Raw genomic sequence first — 13,598 nt, 5'->3', positions numbered from 1 at the left:
TTTTTAACTTTGTTCATTACACCCTTTTGAACTTTGTTCATTACACCCTTTTGAACTTTGTTCATTACACCCTTTTTAAATTTGTTCATTACACCCTTTTGAACTTTGTTCATTACACCCTTTTTAAATGTGTTCATTACACCATTTTTAAATTTGTTCATTACACCCTTTTTAACTTTGTTCATTACACCCTTTTGAACTTTGTTCATTACACCCTTTTTAACTTTGTTCATTATACCCTTTTGAACTTTGTTCATTACACCCTTTTTAAATTTGTTCATTACACCCTTTTGAACTTTGTTCATTACACCCTTTTTAAATTTGTTCATTACACAATTTTTAACTTTGTTCATTACACCCTTTTTAACTTTGTTCATTATACCCTTTTTAACTTTGTTCATTACACCCTTTTGAACTTTGTTCATTATACCCTTTTTAACTTTGTTCATTACACCCTTTTTAACTTTGTTCATTACACCCTTTTTAACTTTGTTCATTACACCTTTTTAACTTTGTTCATTATACCCTTTTTAACTTTGTTCATTACACCATTTTTAACTTTGTTCAATACACCCTTTTTAACTTTGTTCATTACACCCTTTTTAACTTTGTTCATTAGACCCTTTTTAAATGTGTTCATTATACCCTTTTTAACTTTGTTCATTACACCCTTTTTAACTTTGTTCATTACACCTTTTTTAACTTTGTTCATTACACCCTTTTTAAATTTGTTCATTACACCCTTTTGAACTTTGTTCATTACACCCTTTTTAAATTTGTTCATTACACCCTTTATAACTTTGTTCATTATACCCTTTATAACTTTGTTCATTGTGATTTAGGGCTATATAAATAAACATTGATTGATTGATTGATTACACCCTTTTTAATTTTGTTCAATACACCCTTTTTAACTTTGTTCATTATACCCTTTTTAACTTTGTTCACTACACCCTTTATAACTTTGTTCATTATACCCTTTTTAACTTTGTTCATTGTGATTTAGGGCTATATAAATAAACATTGATTGATTGATTGATTACACCCTTTTTAACTTTGTTCAATACACCCTTTTTAACTTTGTTCATTACATTCAATGTTGTATTTGTACAATGTATGCAACAAAAGACTAAACAGCAACCAATACATTGACTAGCCACACCATCTGCCATCTAAAGACTTGGACTTGCAACTAAATGTCATACTTGCAAATGAGACTCCGAAATGTTATAATACGACAATACACAGGAACCGCACAGCAGATATCATAATCAGCTTACTTTTAAATGTTAAAGTAAAAACAATCATTTTATAATCAATTTATTAACACACACAGAAGTACCCAAAATTGGTACTTGTATCGATTCCCAGGTACCAGGAGTTGCTAACGGATCGGTTCAAATGAAAACGGTACCCATCTATTGAGTACTGGTATCCATTCCCGGGTATCAGTAAAGGTACGTATCCCTGGCAAGGTTCAGAAAGAAAAACTTTAGCTGTAATCTTAAGACCAGCCGAACTCCATTCCACGCAGAAATGCAATGAGTTTGCATTCTTTTATACTGATAAAATTGAAGGCATCAGACGCACCATCAATATCTCAAGTAAAAAAGTTGGATCACCACCACATTTAGGCAAAAGTAACACAGCAATGATGGCAAGCTTTAATGCCATAGACTCTAAAACTCTAGTGGAAACGGTGACAGCTCTAAAGTTATCCACCTGCTGCCTTGATGTTTTACCTACCAACTTCTTTAAGAATGTTTTTGACTGCCTATCAACAGACGTCTTGCAAATAGTTAATAATTCCATTCAATCGGGCAATTTCCCGAAGGCTTTCAAAACTGCAGTCATTAAACCTCTTCTAAAAAAACGGAGCCTAGATGCCTCTGTTATCAACAACTACAGACCAATTTCAAATCTACCATTCATAAGTAAAATCATTGAGAAAGTTGTCCTCCAACAACTAAATCACTTCTTGGCTTCTAATGGCTGCCACAACAACTTCCAGTCAGGATTTGGACCTCTTCATAGCACAGAGACGGCCCTTCTTAAAGTTTTAAATGACATCCATCTAAACAGACTCTGGCAAAACTTCAGTATTAATGCTTTTGGACCTCAGTGCTGCATTTGACACTGTCGACCACTCAATACTTTTGGACAGGTTGGAAAACTGGGTGGGGATCTCAGGCACAGTTTTAAGCTGGTTCAAGTCATATCTACAAGATAGGAACTATTTTGTTTCCATTGGTGACTTTGTATCAGAACCAACCAACGTAACGTGTGGAGTCCCCCAAGGTTCAATCTTGGGGCCGACTTTATTTAACATCTATATGCTCCCACTAGGACAAATCATGCAAAATAATAACATTGACCATCATTGCTATGCCGATGACACCCAAATCTATGTAGCGCTATCACCAAATGACTATCGCCCCATAGATCTTCTGTGCCAGTGCATTGAGCAAGTCAAACACTGGATGTGCCAAAATTTCCTACAACTAAATGAAGATAAAACTGAGATAATTGTTTTTGGTGCTAAAAAAGAAAGGTTTAAAGTCATCCAACACCTTCAATCACTGTCCCTAAAAACCTCAAATAAAGCCAGAAATCTTGGGGTTATTTTATATTCGGATTTACATAATGATCTATTGCTAACGATGGATTCTGATGCATCATCTATGTTGCTGCTTCTTGATCTTAGCGCCGCTTTCGATACCGTCGATCATAATATTTTATTAGAGCGTATCAAAACACGTATTGGTATGTCAGACTTAGCCTTGTCTTGGTTTAACTCTTATCTTACTGACAGGATGCAGTGTGTCTCCCATAACAATGTGACCTCGGACTATGTCAAGGTAACGTGCGGAGTTCCCCAGGGTTCAGTTCTTGGCCCTGCACTCTTTAGTATTTACATGCTGCCGCTGGGTGACATCATACGCAAGTACGGTGTTAGCTTTCACTGTTATGCTGATGACACTCAACTCTACATGCCCCTAAAGCTGACCAACACGCCGGACTGTAGTCAGCTGGAGGCGTGTCTTAATGAAATTAAACAATGGATGTCCGCTAACTTTTTGCAACTCAACGCTAAGAAAACGGAAATGCTGATTATCGGTCCTGCTAGACACCAACATCTATTTAATAATACCACCTTAACATTTGACAACCAAACAATTAAACAAGGAGACTCGGTAAAGAATCTGGGTATTATCTTCCACCCAACTCTCTCGTTTGAGTCACACATTAAGAGTGTTACTAAAACGGCCTTCTTTCATCTCCGTAATATCGCTAAAATTCGTTCCATCTTGTCCACTAGCGATGCTGAGATCATTATTCATGCGTTCGTTACGTCTCGTCTCGATTACTGTAACGTATTATTTTCGGGCCTCCCTATGTCTAGCATTAAAAGATTACAGTTGGTACAAAATGCGGCTGCAAGGCTTTTGACAAAAACAAGAAAGTTTGATCATATTACGCCTATACTGGCTCACTTGCACTGGCTTCCTGTGCACTTAAGATGCGACTTTAAGGTTTTACTACTTACGTATAAAATATTACACGGTTTAGCTCCAGCCTATCTCGCCGATTGTATTGTACCATATGTCCCGACAAGAAATCTGCGTTCAAAGAACTCCGGCTTATTAGTGATTCCCAGAGCCAAAAAAAAGTCTGCGGGCTATAGAGCGTTTTCTATTCGGGCTCCAGTACTCTGGAATGCCCTCCCGGTAACAGTTAGAGATGCTACCTCAGTAGAAGCATTTAAGTCCCATCTTAAAACTCATTTGTATAATCTAGCCTTTAAATAGACCCCCCCTTTTTTAGACCAGTTGATCTGCCGTTTCTTTTCTTCTCTCCTCTTCTCCCCTGTCCCTTGCGAGGGGGAGTCGCATAGGTCCGGTGGCCATGGATGAAGTGCTGGCTGTCCAGAGCCGGGACCCCGGGTGGACCACTAGCCTGTGCATCGGTTGGGGACATCTCTGCGCTGCTGACCCGTCTCCGCTCGGGATGGTTTCCTGTTGGCCCCGCTGTGGACTGGACTCCCGCTGATGTGTTGGATCCACTGTGGACTGGACTTTCACAATGTTATGTCAGACCCACTCGACATCCGTTGCTTTCGGTCTCCCCTAGAGGGGGGGGGTTACCCACATATGCGGTCCTCTCCAAGGTTTCTCATAGTCATTCACCGACGTCCCACTGGGGTGAGTTTTTCCTTGCCCGTATGTGGGCTCTGTACCGAGGATGTCGTTGTGGCTTGTACAGCCCTTTGAGACACTTGTGATTTAGGGCTATATAAATAAACATTGATTGATTGATTTCGACAGTCACATCAAATCAGTAACAAAATCGGCCTACTATCCATCCATCTTCAACCGCTTATCCGGAATCGGGTCGCGGGGACAGCAGCTCCAGCAAAGACCCCCAGACTTCCCTCTCCAGAGCAACATTTGCGACTTCCTCCTGGGGAATCCTGAAGTGTTCCCAGGCCAGAGAGGAGATGTAATCCCCCCATCTAGTCCTTGGCCTGCCGCGGGGCCTCCTCCCAGTGGGACGTGCAACGAGGACCTCCCTAGGGAGACGCTCGTGAGGCATCCGCACGAGATGCCCGAACCACCTAAGCTGGCTCCTTTCCAAGCGAAGGAGCAGCGGCTCTACTCCGAGTCTCTCTCGGGTGACTGCACTTCTCACCCTATCTCTAAGGGAGATGCCAGCCACCCTTCTGAGGAAACTCATTTCGGCCGCTTGTATCCGCGATCTTATTCTTTCGGTCATTACCCACACTTCATGACCATAGGTGAGAGTAGGAATGTAGATAGCTCGGTAGACCGAGAGCTTTGCCTTCTGGCTCAGCTCCCGTTTCGTCACAACAGTGCGGCAGAGAGACTGCAATACTTCCCCAGCTGCTCCGATTCTCCGGCTGATTTCCTTCTCCATCTTTCCCTCACTCGTGAACAAGACCCCGAGATACTTAAACTCCTCCACCTGGGACAGAGTCCTGTCCCCTACCCGGACTGTACAAACCATCGGTTTCCTGCTGAGAACCATGGCCTCAGATTTGGAGATGCTGATACTCATTCCAGCAGCTGAACACTCGGCTGCGAACCGATCCAGTGAGAGCTGAAGGTCACGAACCGAAGGTGCCATCAGGACCACATCATCTGCAAACAGCAGTGACGCAACCTTTAGCCCCCCGAGACGTATACCCTCTCCGCCATGGCCACGACTCCGCCTAGAAATCCTGTCCATGAAAATCACAAACAGGATAGGTGACAGAGCGCAGCCCTGGCGGAGACCAACCCCCACTGGAAACGGATCCGACTTACATCCAAGCACCCGGACACAACTCTCGCTTTGGTTGTACAGAGATTGGATGGCCCTCAACAGGGTTCCCCTCACTCCGTACTCCCTCAGCACCTCCCACAAGATCTCCCGAGGGACGCGGTCGTACGCCTTCTCCAAATCCACAAAACACATGTAGACTGGATAGGCATACTCCCAGGCCCTCTCCAGGATTCCCGCAAGCGTAAAGAGTTGGTCCGTTGTTCCACGACCAGGACGGAATCCACATTGCTCCTCTTGAATCTGAGGTTCGACTATCGGCCTACTATCACCTCAAAAATGTAAAAAGACTTAGAGGGCTCATGTCAGCTCAAGACTTTGAAAAACTTGTACATGCCTTTATTACCAGTAGGCTAGACTATTGCAATGGTCTCCTTGCAGGTCTTCCCAAAAAAACTGTCAGGCAGCTACAGCTTGTTCAGAACGCTGCTGCTAGAGTTCTAACAAAGACCAAAAAATGTGAGCACATTACACCCAATTCTTAAATCCTTACATTGGCTCCTTGTACATCAGAGAATTGATTTCAAAATCCTCCTGCTCACATATAAATCACTACATGGTCTAGGGCCCAAGTATATCACTGATATGCTCCCACTATATACGCCCTCTAGATCACTAAGATCTTCTGAGACCAATCTGTTAGCGGTTCCAAGAGTAAACTCAAATCAAGGGAGATCATCATTCAGTCACTATGCAACACATAGCTGGAATAAACTTCCTGAAGATGTCAGACTCTCCCCAACTCTCACTACTTTTAAAACTAGACTGAAGACTTTTATGTTCACCTTAGCTTTCAGCTAAATCTTTTAATCTTTTAACTTTTAACGTCTGCACTGTTTTTATTTTTATTGTCTGCATTTTAATTTTGCTTTTATTTTCTTTCATTTCACTTTGTTGTCTGTGAAGCACTTTGAGTCTGCCTTGTGTATGAAAAGCGCTATACAAATAAAGTTGCCTTGCCTTGCCTTAAGGGGGAAAGTGGTTTTAAAGACAAGAGTCACAGCTTGAAAACAAACTGAACAGGTTGTGCTGACCTGCAGAACTCTACCTGTTTTCCCAGAACCTGACACTCCAACACAAACATGTCACGCTGGAAGGCAGCACACAGGTTTTATCGCACAAGACGGTAATTTGTAGGAGACGAGGCTGCTGGGGATAAATAGAATACAGGACCTCGACCGAGCAGTTCCTCAATCATGCTCATTCCATTTCTGCAGATTAATAACTACTCCTAATTAGTTTTTGAGAGTCAGAACAATTTCTAATCCAATTCCCATAGTTTGACGATTAGTCTTCCTTTCAGCTGCCGGGCTCAATCAATTCTCCACGGCTGCTTCCAAGACTTGCTTCTTGCAGAGTTTTGGAGAATGAAGAATTAGTCAAGACTATGGGCTACATGAATAAATCACGAGTGTCGGAGGTAGAGACGGGCGGCCACGTGACGGACAACAGAGTGACAAAACACACAATTTGGTGCCGCAAAGATGGCGGCGGCAATGCAAGGTCCTGCAGAAGTGCTCACTGATGTTGCAAGCGGGGGAATGAAAAGGCCGCAGCTTGTGACTCACACGTTGTTCATGCATTGAGTGAACCCTCCTGTGCTGCACAGGAACATTTCTACTTGTCTGCACTTATTCATTTCCTTTCTGTGGCATTCAAGTTCACTGCCTTTCTTTGAGTTGTTACTCGTCTGGCCTCTCCCAGCAGGCACAAGACTTTGATACATTGTTGATTGTGCGTACGTGTCCTTTAAAAGTCACTTTGAAACAACGCTGCAAGATAGTTGTATTTGTACATTGAGAGGACGTTGAGGTCTAACGTTGGATCCACGTTGTTGGTTGGGAAATGACCAAATTTCAAGGGTCAAATCAACGTCAGAACACAACATTGATTAAACGTTGTCAAAAGGCATGTTGTTTCAATGTTGTTTGTGTTGTAGAATATTGGTTCGAAAATTACCACATTTCAAGGGTAAAATCAACGTCAGAATCCAACATTGATTAAACGTCGTCAAAAAGCATGTTGTTTCAACGTTGTATTTGTGTTGTAGAATATTGGTTGGGAGATGACCAAATTTCAAGGGTCAAATCAACGTCACAACTTGACATTGATTAAACGTTGTCAAAAATCGTGTTGTCTGTGTTGTAGAATATTGATTGGGAAATGACCAAATTTCAATGGTCAAATCAACGACAGAATCCAACATTGATTAAACGTTGTCAAAAAGCATGTTGTTTCAACGTTGTTTGTGTTGTAGAATATTGGTTGGGAAATGACCAATATTCAATGGTCGAATCTACGTCAGAACACAACATTGATTAAACGTCAAAAAGCATGTTGTTTCAACGTTGTTTGTGTTGTAGAATATTGGTTGAAAAATGACCAAAATTAAATGGTCAAATCAACATCACAATTTGACTTTGTTTAAACGTTGTCAGAAATCATGTTGTTTGTGTTGTCGAATATTGGTTGGGAAATGACCAAAATTCAATGGTCAAATCAACGTCAGAACCTGACATTGATTAAACTTTAACAAAAAACATTGTTTTGACCTTGTATTTGTGTTGTCGAATATTGGTTCGAAAATTACTAAATTTCAAGAGTCAAATCAACGTCAGAACCCAACATTGATTAAACGTCGTCAAAAAGCATGTTGTTTCAACGTTGTATTTGTGTTGTCGAATATTGGTTCGAAAATTACCAAATTTCAAGAGTCAAATCAACGTCACAACCCAACATTGATTAAACGTCATCAAAAAGCATGTTGTTTCAATGTTGTATTTGTGTTGTAGAATATTGGTTCAAAAATTACCAAATTTCAAGAGTCAAATCAACGTCACAACCCAACATTGATTAAACGTCATCAAAAAGCATGTTGTTTCAACGTTGTATTTGTGTTGTAGAATATTGGTTGGGAAATGACCAACATTCAATGGTCAAATCAACGTCAGAATCCAACATTGATTAAAGGTTGTCATAAAGCATGTTGTTTCAATGTTATGTTTGAGTTGCTAACGTCAGGATCTAATTCAACAAGTTGTCAACGTTGTTTCAATGTCTTGTGGCTGCTGGACTTCATCCATGAAGTCATCAGCTGACAGTCTAGCAGGCCAGCATCATCACTTCCTGCTTCATAGACTAGCAGGCCAGCATCATCACTTCCTGCTTCATAGACTAGCAGGCCAGCATCATCACTTCCTGCTTCATAGACTAGCAGGCCAGCATCATCACTTCCTGCTTCATAGACTAGCAGGCCAGCATCATCACTTCCTGCTTCATAGACTAGCAGGCCAGCATCATCACTTCCTGCTTCATAGTCTAGCAGGCCAGCATCATCACTTCCTGCTTCATAGACTAGCAGGCCAGCATCATCACTTCCTGCTTCATAGACTAGCAGGCCAGCATCATCACTTCCTGCTTCATAGTCTAGCAGGCCAGCATCATCACTTCCTGCTTCATAGACTAGCAGGCCAGCATTATCACTTCCTGCTTCATAGACTAGCAGGCCAGCATCATCACTTCCTGCTTCATAGACTAGCAGGCCAGCATCATCACTTCCTGCTTCATAGACTAGCAGGCCAGCATCATCACTTCCTGCTTCATAGACTAGCAGGCCAGCATCATCACTTCCTGCTTCATAGACTAGCAGGCCAGCATCATCACTTCCTGCTTCATAGACTGCCTCCAATTGATCATCTCCAGATTGAACACTACAAGACAAAGGTTATCGCCACACTAATGTGGTTAAGGCGGTGAAGGGGCGAGGGATCTGCCACTGATCTAATCAACAACACAGCTAAGTTGATTATAAAAACACAGGCGGTGTATAAAAGGCTGACGGTGCAGAGGATGGTGGAGGCAGGTGGTGCGTGCACTTTCTCTATGGACACTTCATTAGGCACACCTCTTTCAAATGGGCCAAGATCAAAGCAGCAGAGTTATGTTTATTAGCTCAGCTTTAGCATTAGCTTGTTTGTACTAAATCTACTGTAGTTTTTGGTGGAAACACAAGGGGGAACCTTATTTACCTGAGTTCCTGTAAAAGTTCCTGCCTTGGAAAAGGGCCTAAAGTATGTTAGTATTATTGAAAAAGTAAAAAAAAAAAAGTTATTAATAATGGAAAAAGTGGTCACACGACACTAACTTTTCCAACTTTGTTCATTACACCCTTTTTAACTTTGTTCATTACACTCTTTTTAACTTTGTTCATTACACCCTTTTTAACTTTGTTTATTACACCTTTTTTAACTTTGTTCATTACACTCTTTTTTAACTTTGTTCATTACACTCTTTTAATCTTTGTTCATTACACACTTTTTAACTTTGTTCATTACACCCTTTTTAACTTTGCTCATTACACCCTTTTTAACTTTGTTTATTACACTCTTTTTAACTTTGTTTATTACACCCTTTTTAACTTTGTTCATTACACCCTTTTTAACTTTGTTCATTACACCCTTTTTAGCTTTGTTTATTACACCCTTTTTAAGTTGGTTTATTACACCCTTTTTAACTTTGTTCATTACACCATTTTTAACTTTGTTCATTACACCTTTTTTGACTTTGTTTATTACACACTTTTTAACTTTGTTCATTACACCCTTTTTAACTTTGTTCTTTACACCCTTTTTAACTTTGTTCTTTACACACTTTTTAACTTTGTTCATTACACCCTTTTTAACTTTATGTCTCAGGAAGTCGGTGAGTCGCCGAAACTTGTCCACTGTCACTTCCGTCTTTGTTTTGGCTTTATGCTGTTGTGTTTTGGCTTTATGTCGTTGAGTTGTGGCTTTATGGTGTTGTGTTGTGGCTTCATGTTGTTGTGTTGTGGCTTCATGTTGTTGTGTTGTGGCTTTATGTTATTGTGGCTTTATGTTGTGGTGTTGTGGCTACACGTTGTTGTGTTGTGGCTTTATGTTATTGTGTTGTGGCTTTATGTTGTTGTGTTTTGGCTTTATGTTGTTGTGTTGTGGCTTCATGTTATTGTGTTGTGGCTTTATGTTATTGTGTTGTGGTTCATAGATGTTGTGTTGTGGTTCATAGTTGTTGTGTTGTGGCTTTATGTTGTGTTGTGGCTTTATCTTGTTGTGTTTTGGCTTAATGTTGTTGTGTTGTGGCTTTATGTTGTTGTGTTGTGGCTTTATGTTATTTTGTTGTGGCTTTGTTCTTGTGTTGTGGCTTTGCTATTGTGTTGTGGTTTATAGTTGTTGTGTTGTGGCTTTATGTTGTCATGTTGTGGCTTTATGTTGTCGTGTTGTGGCTTTATGTTGTTGTGTCGTGGCTTTATGTTGTTGTGTTGTGGCTTTACGTTGTTGTTTTGTGGCTTCACGTTGTTGTGTTGTGACTTTATGTTGTGTTGTGGCTTTATGTTATTATGGCTTCATGTTATTGTGGCTTCATGTTGTTGTGTTTTGGCTTCATGTTGTTGTGTTGTGGCTCTATTTTGTTTTGCTGTGGCTTTATGTTGTTGTGTTGTGGCTTTATTTTGTTTTGTTGTGGCTTTGTTATTGTGTTGTGGCTTTATGTTGTTGTGTTGTGGCTTTATTTTGTTTTGTTGTTGGTATTTTTTGCGACTCCCCCCTGCTCCCACAGAGAGTGTGGAGTGCATGATTACCACCTCGCTACCACCTGGAGGGTCTTTTTGTTGTCACGCTTGTTTCATACCTCCTTCCAATTAATGGCAGACCATAATAGTTCATCAGAGCGTTCCTCCTCGGTGAATGTAAGTGCCATTGCAGTTATTATTCATTGGCACGTGCGGGTGTACAGGAGGTGTACGGAGACCGTGGCCCAGTTAGGTGAGGCCAGGAACAGGACATCATATCCAGGTTATAATCCACGCTGTGTTGTCGCCACACCGTCTGTGGGAGGACTGCAGATTAGCGTGTAATCCTGCACACACACAGTGTCCACATACTGTAGACAAGAATCCAACCTTCCACCGCCTTCCCACTGAAAGGGTGTGACGCCGCCCGGCTCAATTCAGAGCACCGTGACCGGGGGGGGGGGGGGGGGGGACCTATTAGGGTCGCGCGCAGAGTAAAGTGGCGCCGTGTGCCGCGCTTCACCGCCGGTTCAAAAGGGGCTTCCGCCCAGACAGGCACTGAGGGGGAGGGGGCGGGTTTCATCAGCGCGGAGTGGGCGGGGTATGACATGGGGGATGAAGGTGAGTGTGTGTTTGGGTATGTGCATCTACATCTGGGTACAGCATAGCAGTTCACTACAGTCATGTGTGGGACAGTCAGGATGTAGACTGTCAGGGTCCAGTTCTGAGACCCCATCCCACCTTAAACCCTTGCTAGGTTTACATGCACTAAACAACTCAATCTTGCATGCATTTGTTTTGAAATTGGCTTTTTAAGGCCCCGTTTACACTGCACACCAAATGTTGTTGTCCCTTTTAGGCCCCGTTTACACCGCACACCAAATCAGATTGGATTTTTGTTGCCAGTCTGAAAGTGCAGGGGACAAAAACTGTCCTTTGAAAAAGTGCAAAGGACAAAAACTGTCCTTTAAAAAGTGCAAAGGACAAAAACTGTCCTTCTAAAAAATGTGCAGGCAAAGGACAAAAACGGACCTTTGAAAAAGTGCTAAGTACAAAAACTGTCCTTTAAAAAGTGCAAAGGACAACAACTCCTTAGAAAAAGTGCAAAGGACAAAAACGTTCCTTCAAAAAAGTGCAAAGGACAAAGACTGTCCTTTAAAATGTGCAAAGGACAAAAACTGTCCTTCAAAAAAGTGCAAAGGACAACAAATGTCCTTAAAAAAAGTGCAGGGGACAAAAACTGTCCTTTAAAAAAGTGCAAAAGATAAAAACTGTTCTTTGAAAAAGTGCATAAGGACAATAACTGTCCGTCAAAAAAGTGCTAAGAACAAAAACTGTCCTTTAAAAAAGTGCAAAGGAAAAAAACTGTCCTTTAAAAAGTGCAAAGGACAAAAACTGTCCTTTAAAAATGGCAAAGGACAAAAACTGTCCTTCAAAAAAGTGCAAAGGACAACAAATGTCCTTAAAAAAAGTGCAGGGGACAAAAACTGTCCTTTAAAAAAGTGCAAAAGATAAAAACTGTTCTTTGAAAAAGTGCATAAGGACAAAAACTGTCCGTCAAAAAAGTGCTAAGAACAAAAACTGTCCTTCAAAAAAGTGCAAAGGACAAAACATGTCCTTCAAAAAAGTGCAGGGGACAAAAACTGTCCTACAAAAAAGTGCAAAAGATAAAAACTGTTCTTTGAAAAAGTGCAAAGGACAAAACATGTCCTTCAAAAAAGTGCAAAGGACAAAACATGTCCTTCAAAAAAGTGCAGGGGACAAAAACTGTCCTTCAAAAAAGTGCAAAAGATAAAAACTGTTCTTTGAAAAAGTGCAAAAGGACAACAACTATCTTTCTAAAAAGTGCAGATCAAAGGACAAAAACTGTCCTTTAAAAAAGTGCAAAGGACAAAAACTGTCCTTTAAAAAGTGCAAAGGACAAAAACTGTCCTTCAAAAAAGTGCAGGCGACAAAAACTTCAGAAAAGTGCAAAAGATAAAAACTGTTCTTTAAAAAAGTGCAAAGGACAAACCTGTCCTTCAAAAAAGTGCAGGGGACAAAAACTGTCCTTCAAAAAAGTGCAGGGGACAAAAACTGTCCTTCAAAAAAGTGCAGGGGACAAAAACTGTCCTTTAAAAAGTGCAAAGGACACAAACTGTCCTTCAGAAAAGTGCAAAGGACACAAACTGTCCTTCAGAAAAGTGCAGGGGACACAAACTGTCCTTCAGAAAAGTGCAAAGGACACAAACTGTCCTTCAGAAAAGTGCAGGGGACATGTTCACAACTGAAAAAGCGGTCTGGATCAGAACCACAAGTCCTCCCAGGACACCAGCACTCACCTGAGCACCTCGTTAGGGTTGCCTGAGACGGGGGTCTTCTTGTCAGGAGCTCCGTGGCACTCGGACTTGAGCAAGGTGTGCGGCCCTCTGTCCATCATCATGGTGGAGGTGGCCATGGTTATAATAGCCACGCCGTCACGAACGCGGGCCTCCAGGCCATAGTCCCACTCGTCGTAGGACACGGACAGCAGCCCTGGGTGGGGGGTAGGGGGGGACAGAAAGCACCAATCAGAGACAGATCCAGAAGGCGGCAGACGGGTTTGTATAAACAGACGTTTGGGGAAAGGCTGCAATGTGCAAGGTAAACAGAGCGAGAGAGAAGAGCCACAGATGGAGTGTTGATCAGGAGTTTTGAAGGCCTGCCAAGAAGACAAATACTAAAGGCTGCAATG

At 41.5% G+C, this 13,598-nt stretch overlaps 1 protein-coding gene across 1 annotated transcript in view; it reads right to left on the bottom strand.

Moving 5' to 3' along the window:
- The window catches only part of LOC133642760 (glutamate receptor ionotropic, NMDA 2B-like), a 346,360-nt gene that overhangs the window by 106,490 nt on the left and 226,272 nt on the right, over positions 1-13,598 (bottom strand). The window contains exon 5 of the mRNA XM_062037135.1: positions 13,207-13,399. Within this exon, the coding sequence (XP_061893119.1) occupies positions 13,207-13,399 (193 nt within the window). The remainder of the gene's footprint in view (positions 1-13,206; positions 13,400-13,598) is intronic.

The sequence above is a fragment of the Entelurus aequoreus genome, linkage group LG25 (genome assembly GCF_033978785.1).
Source record: "Entelurus aequoreus isolate RoL-2023_Sb linkage group LG25, RoL_Eaeq_v1.1, whole genome shotgun sequence".
NCBI classification, from domain to species: Eukaryota; Metazoa; Chordata; class Actinopteri; order Syngnathiformes; family Syngnathidae; genus Entelurus; species Entelurus aequoreus.
The sequence above is the reverse complement of the archived record's forward strand: the minus strand, read 5'-3'. Positions and strand labels throughout refer to the sequence as shown.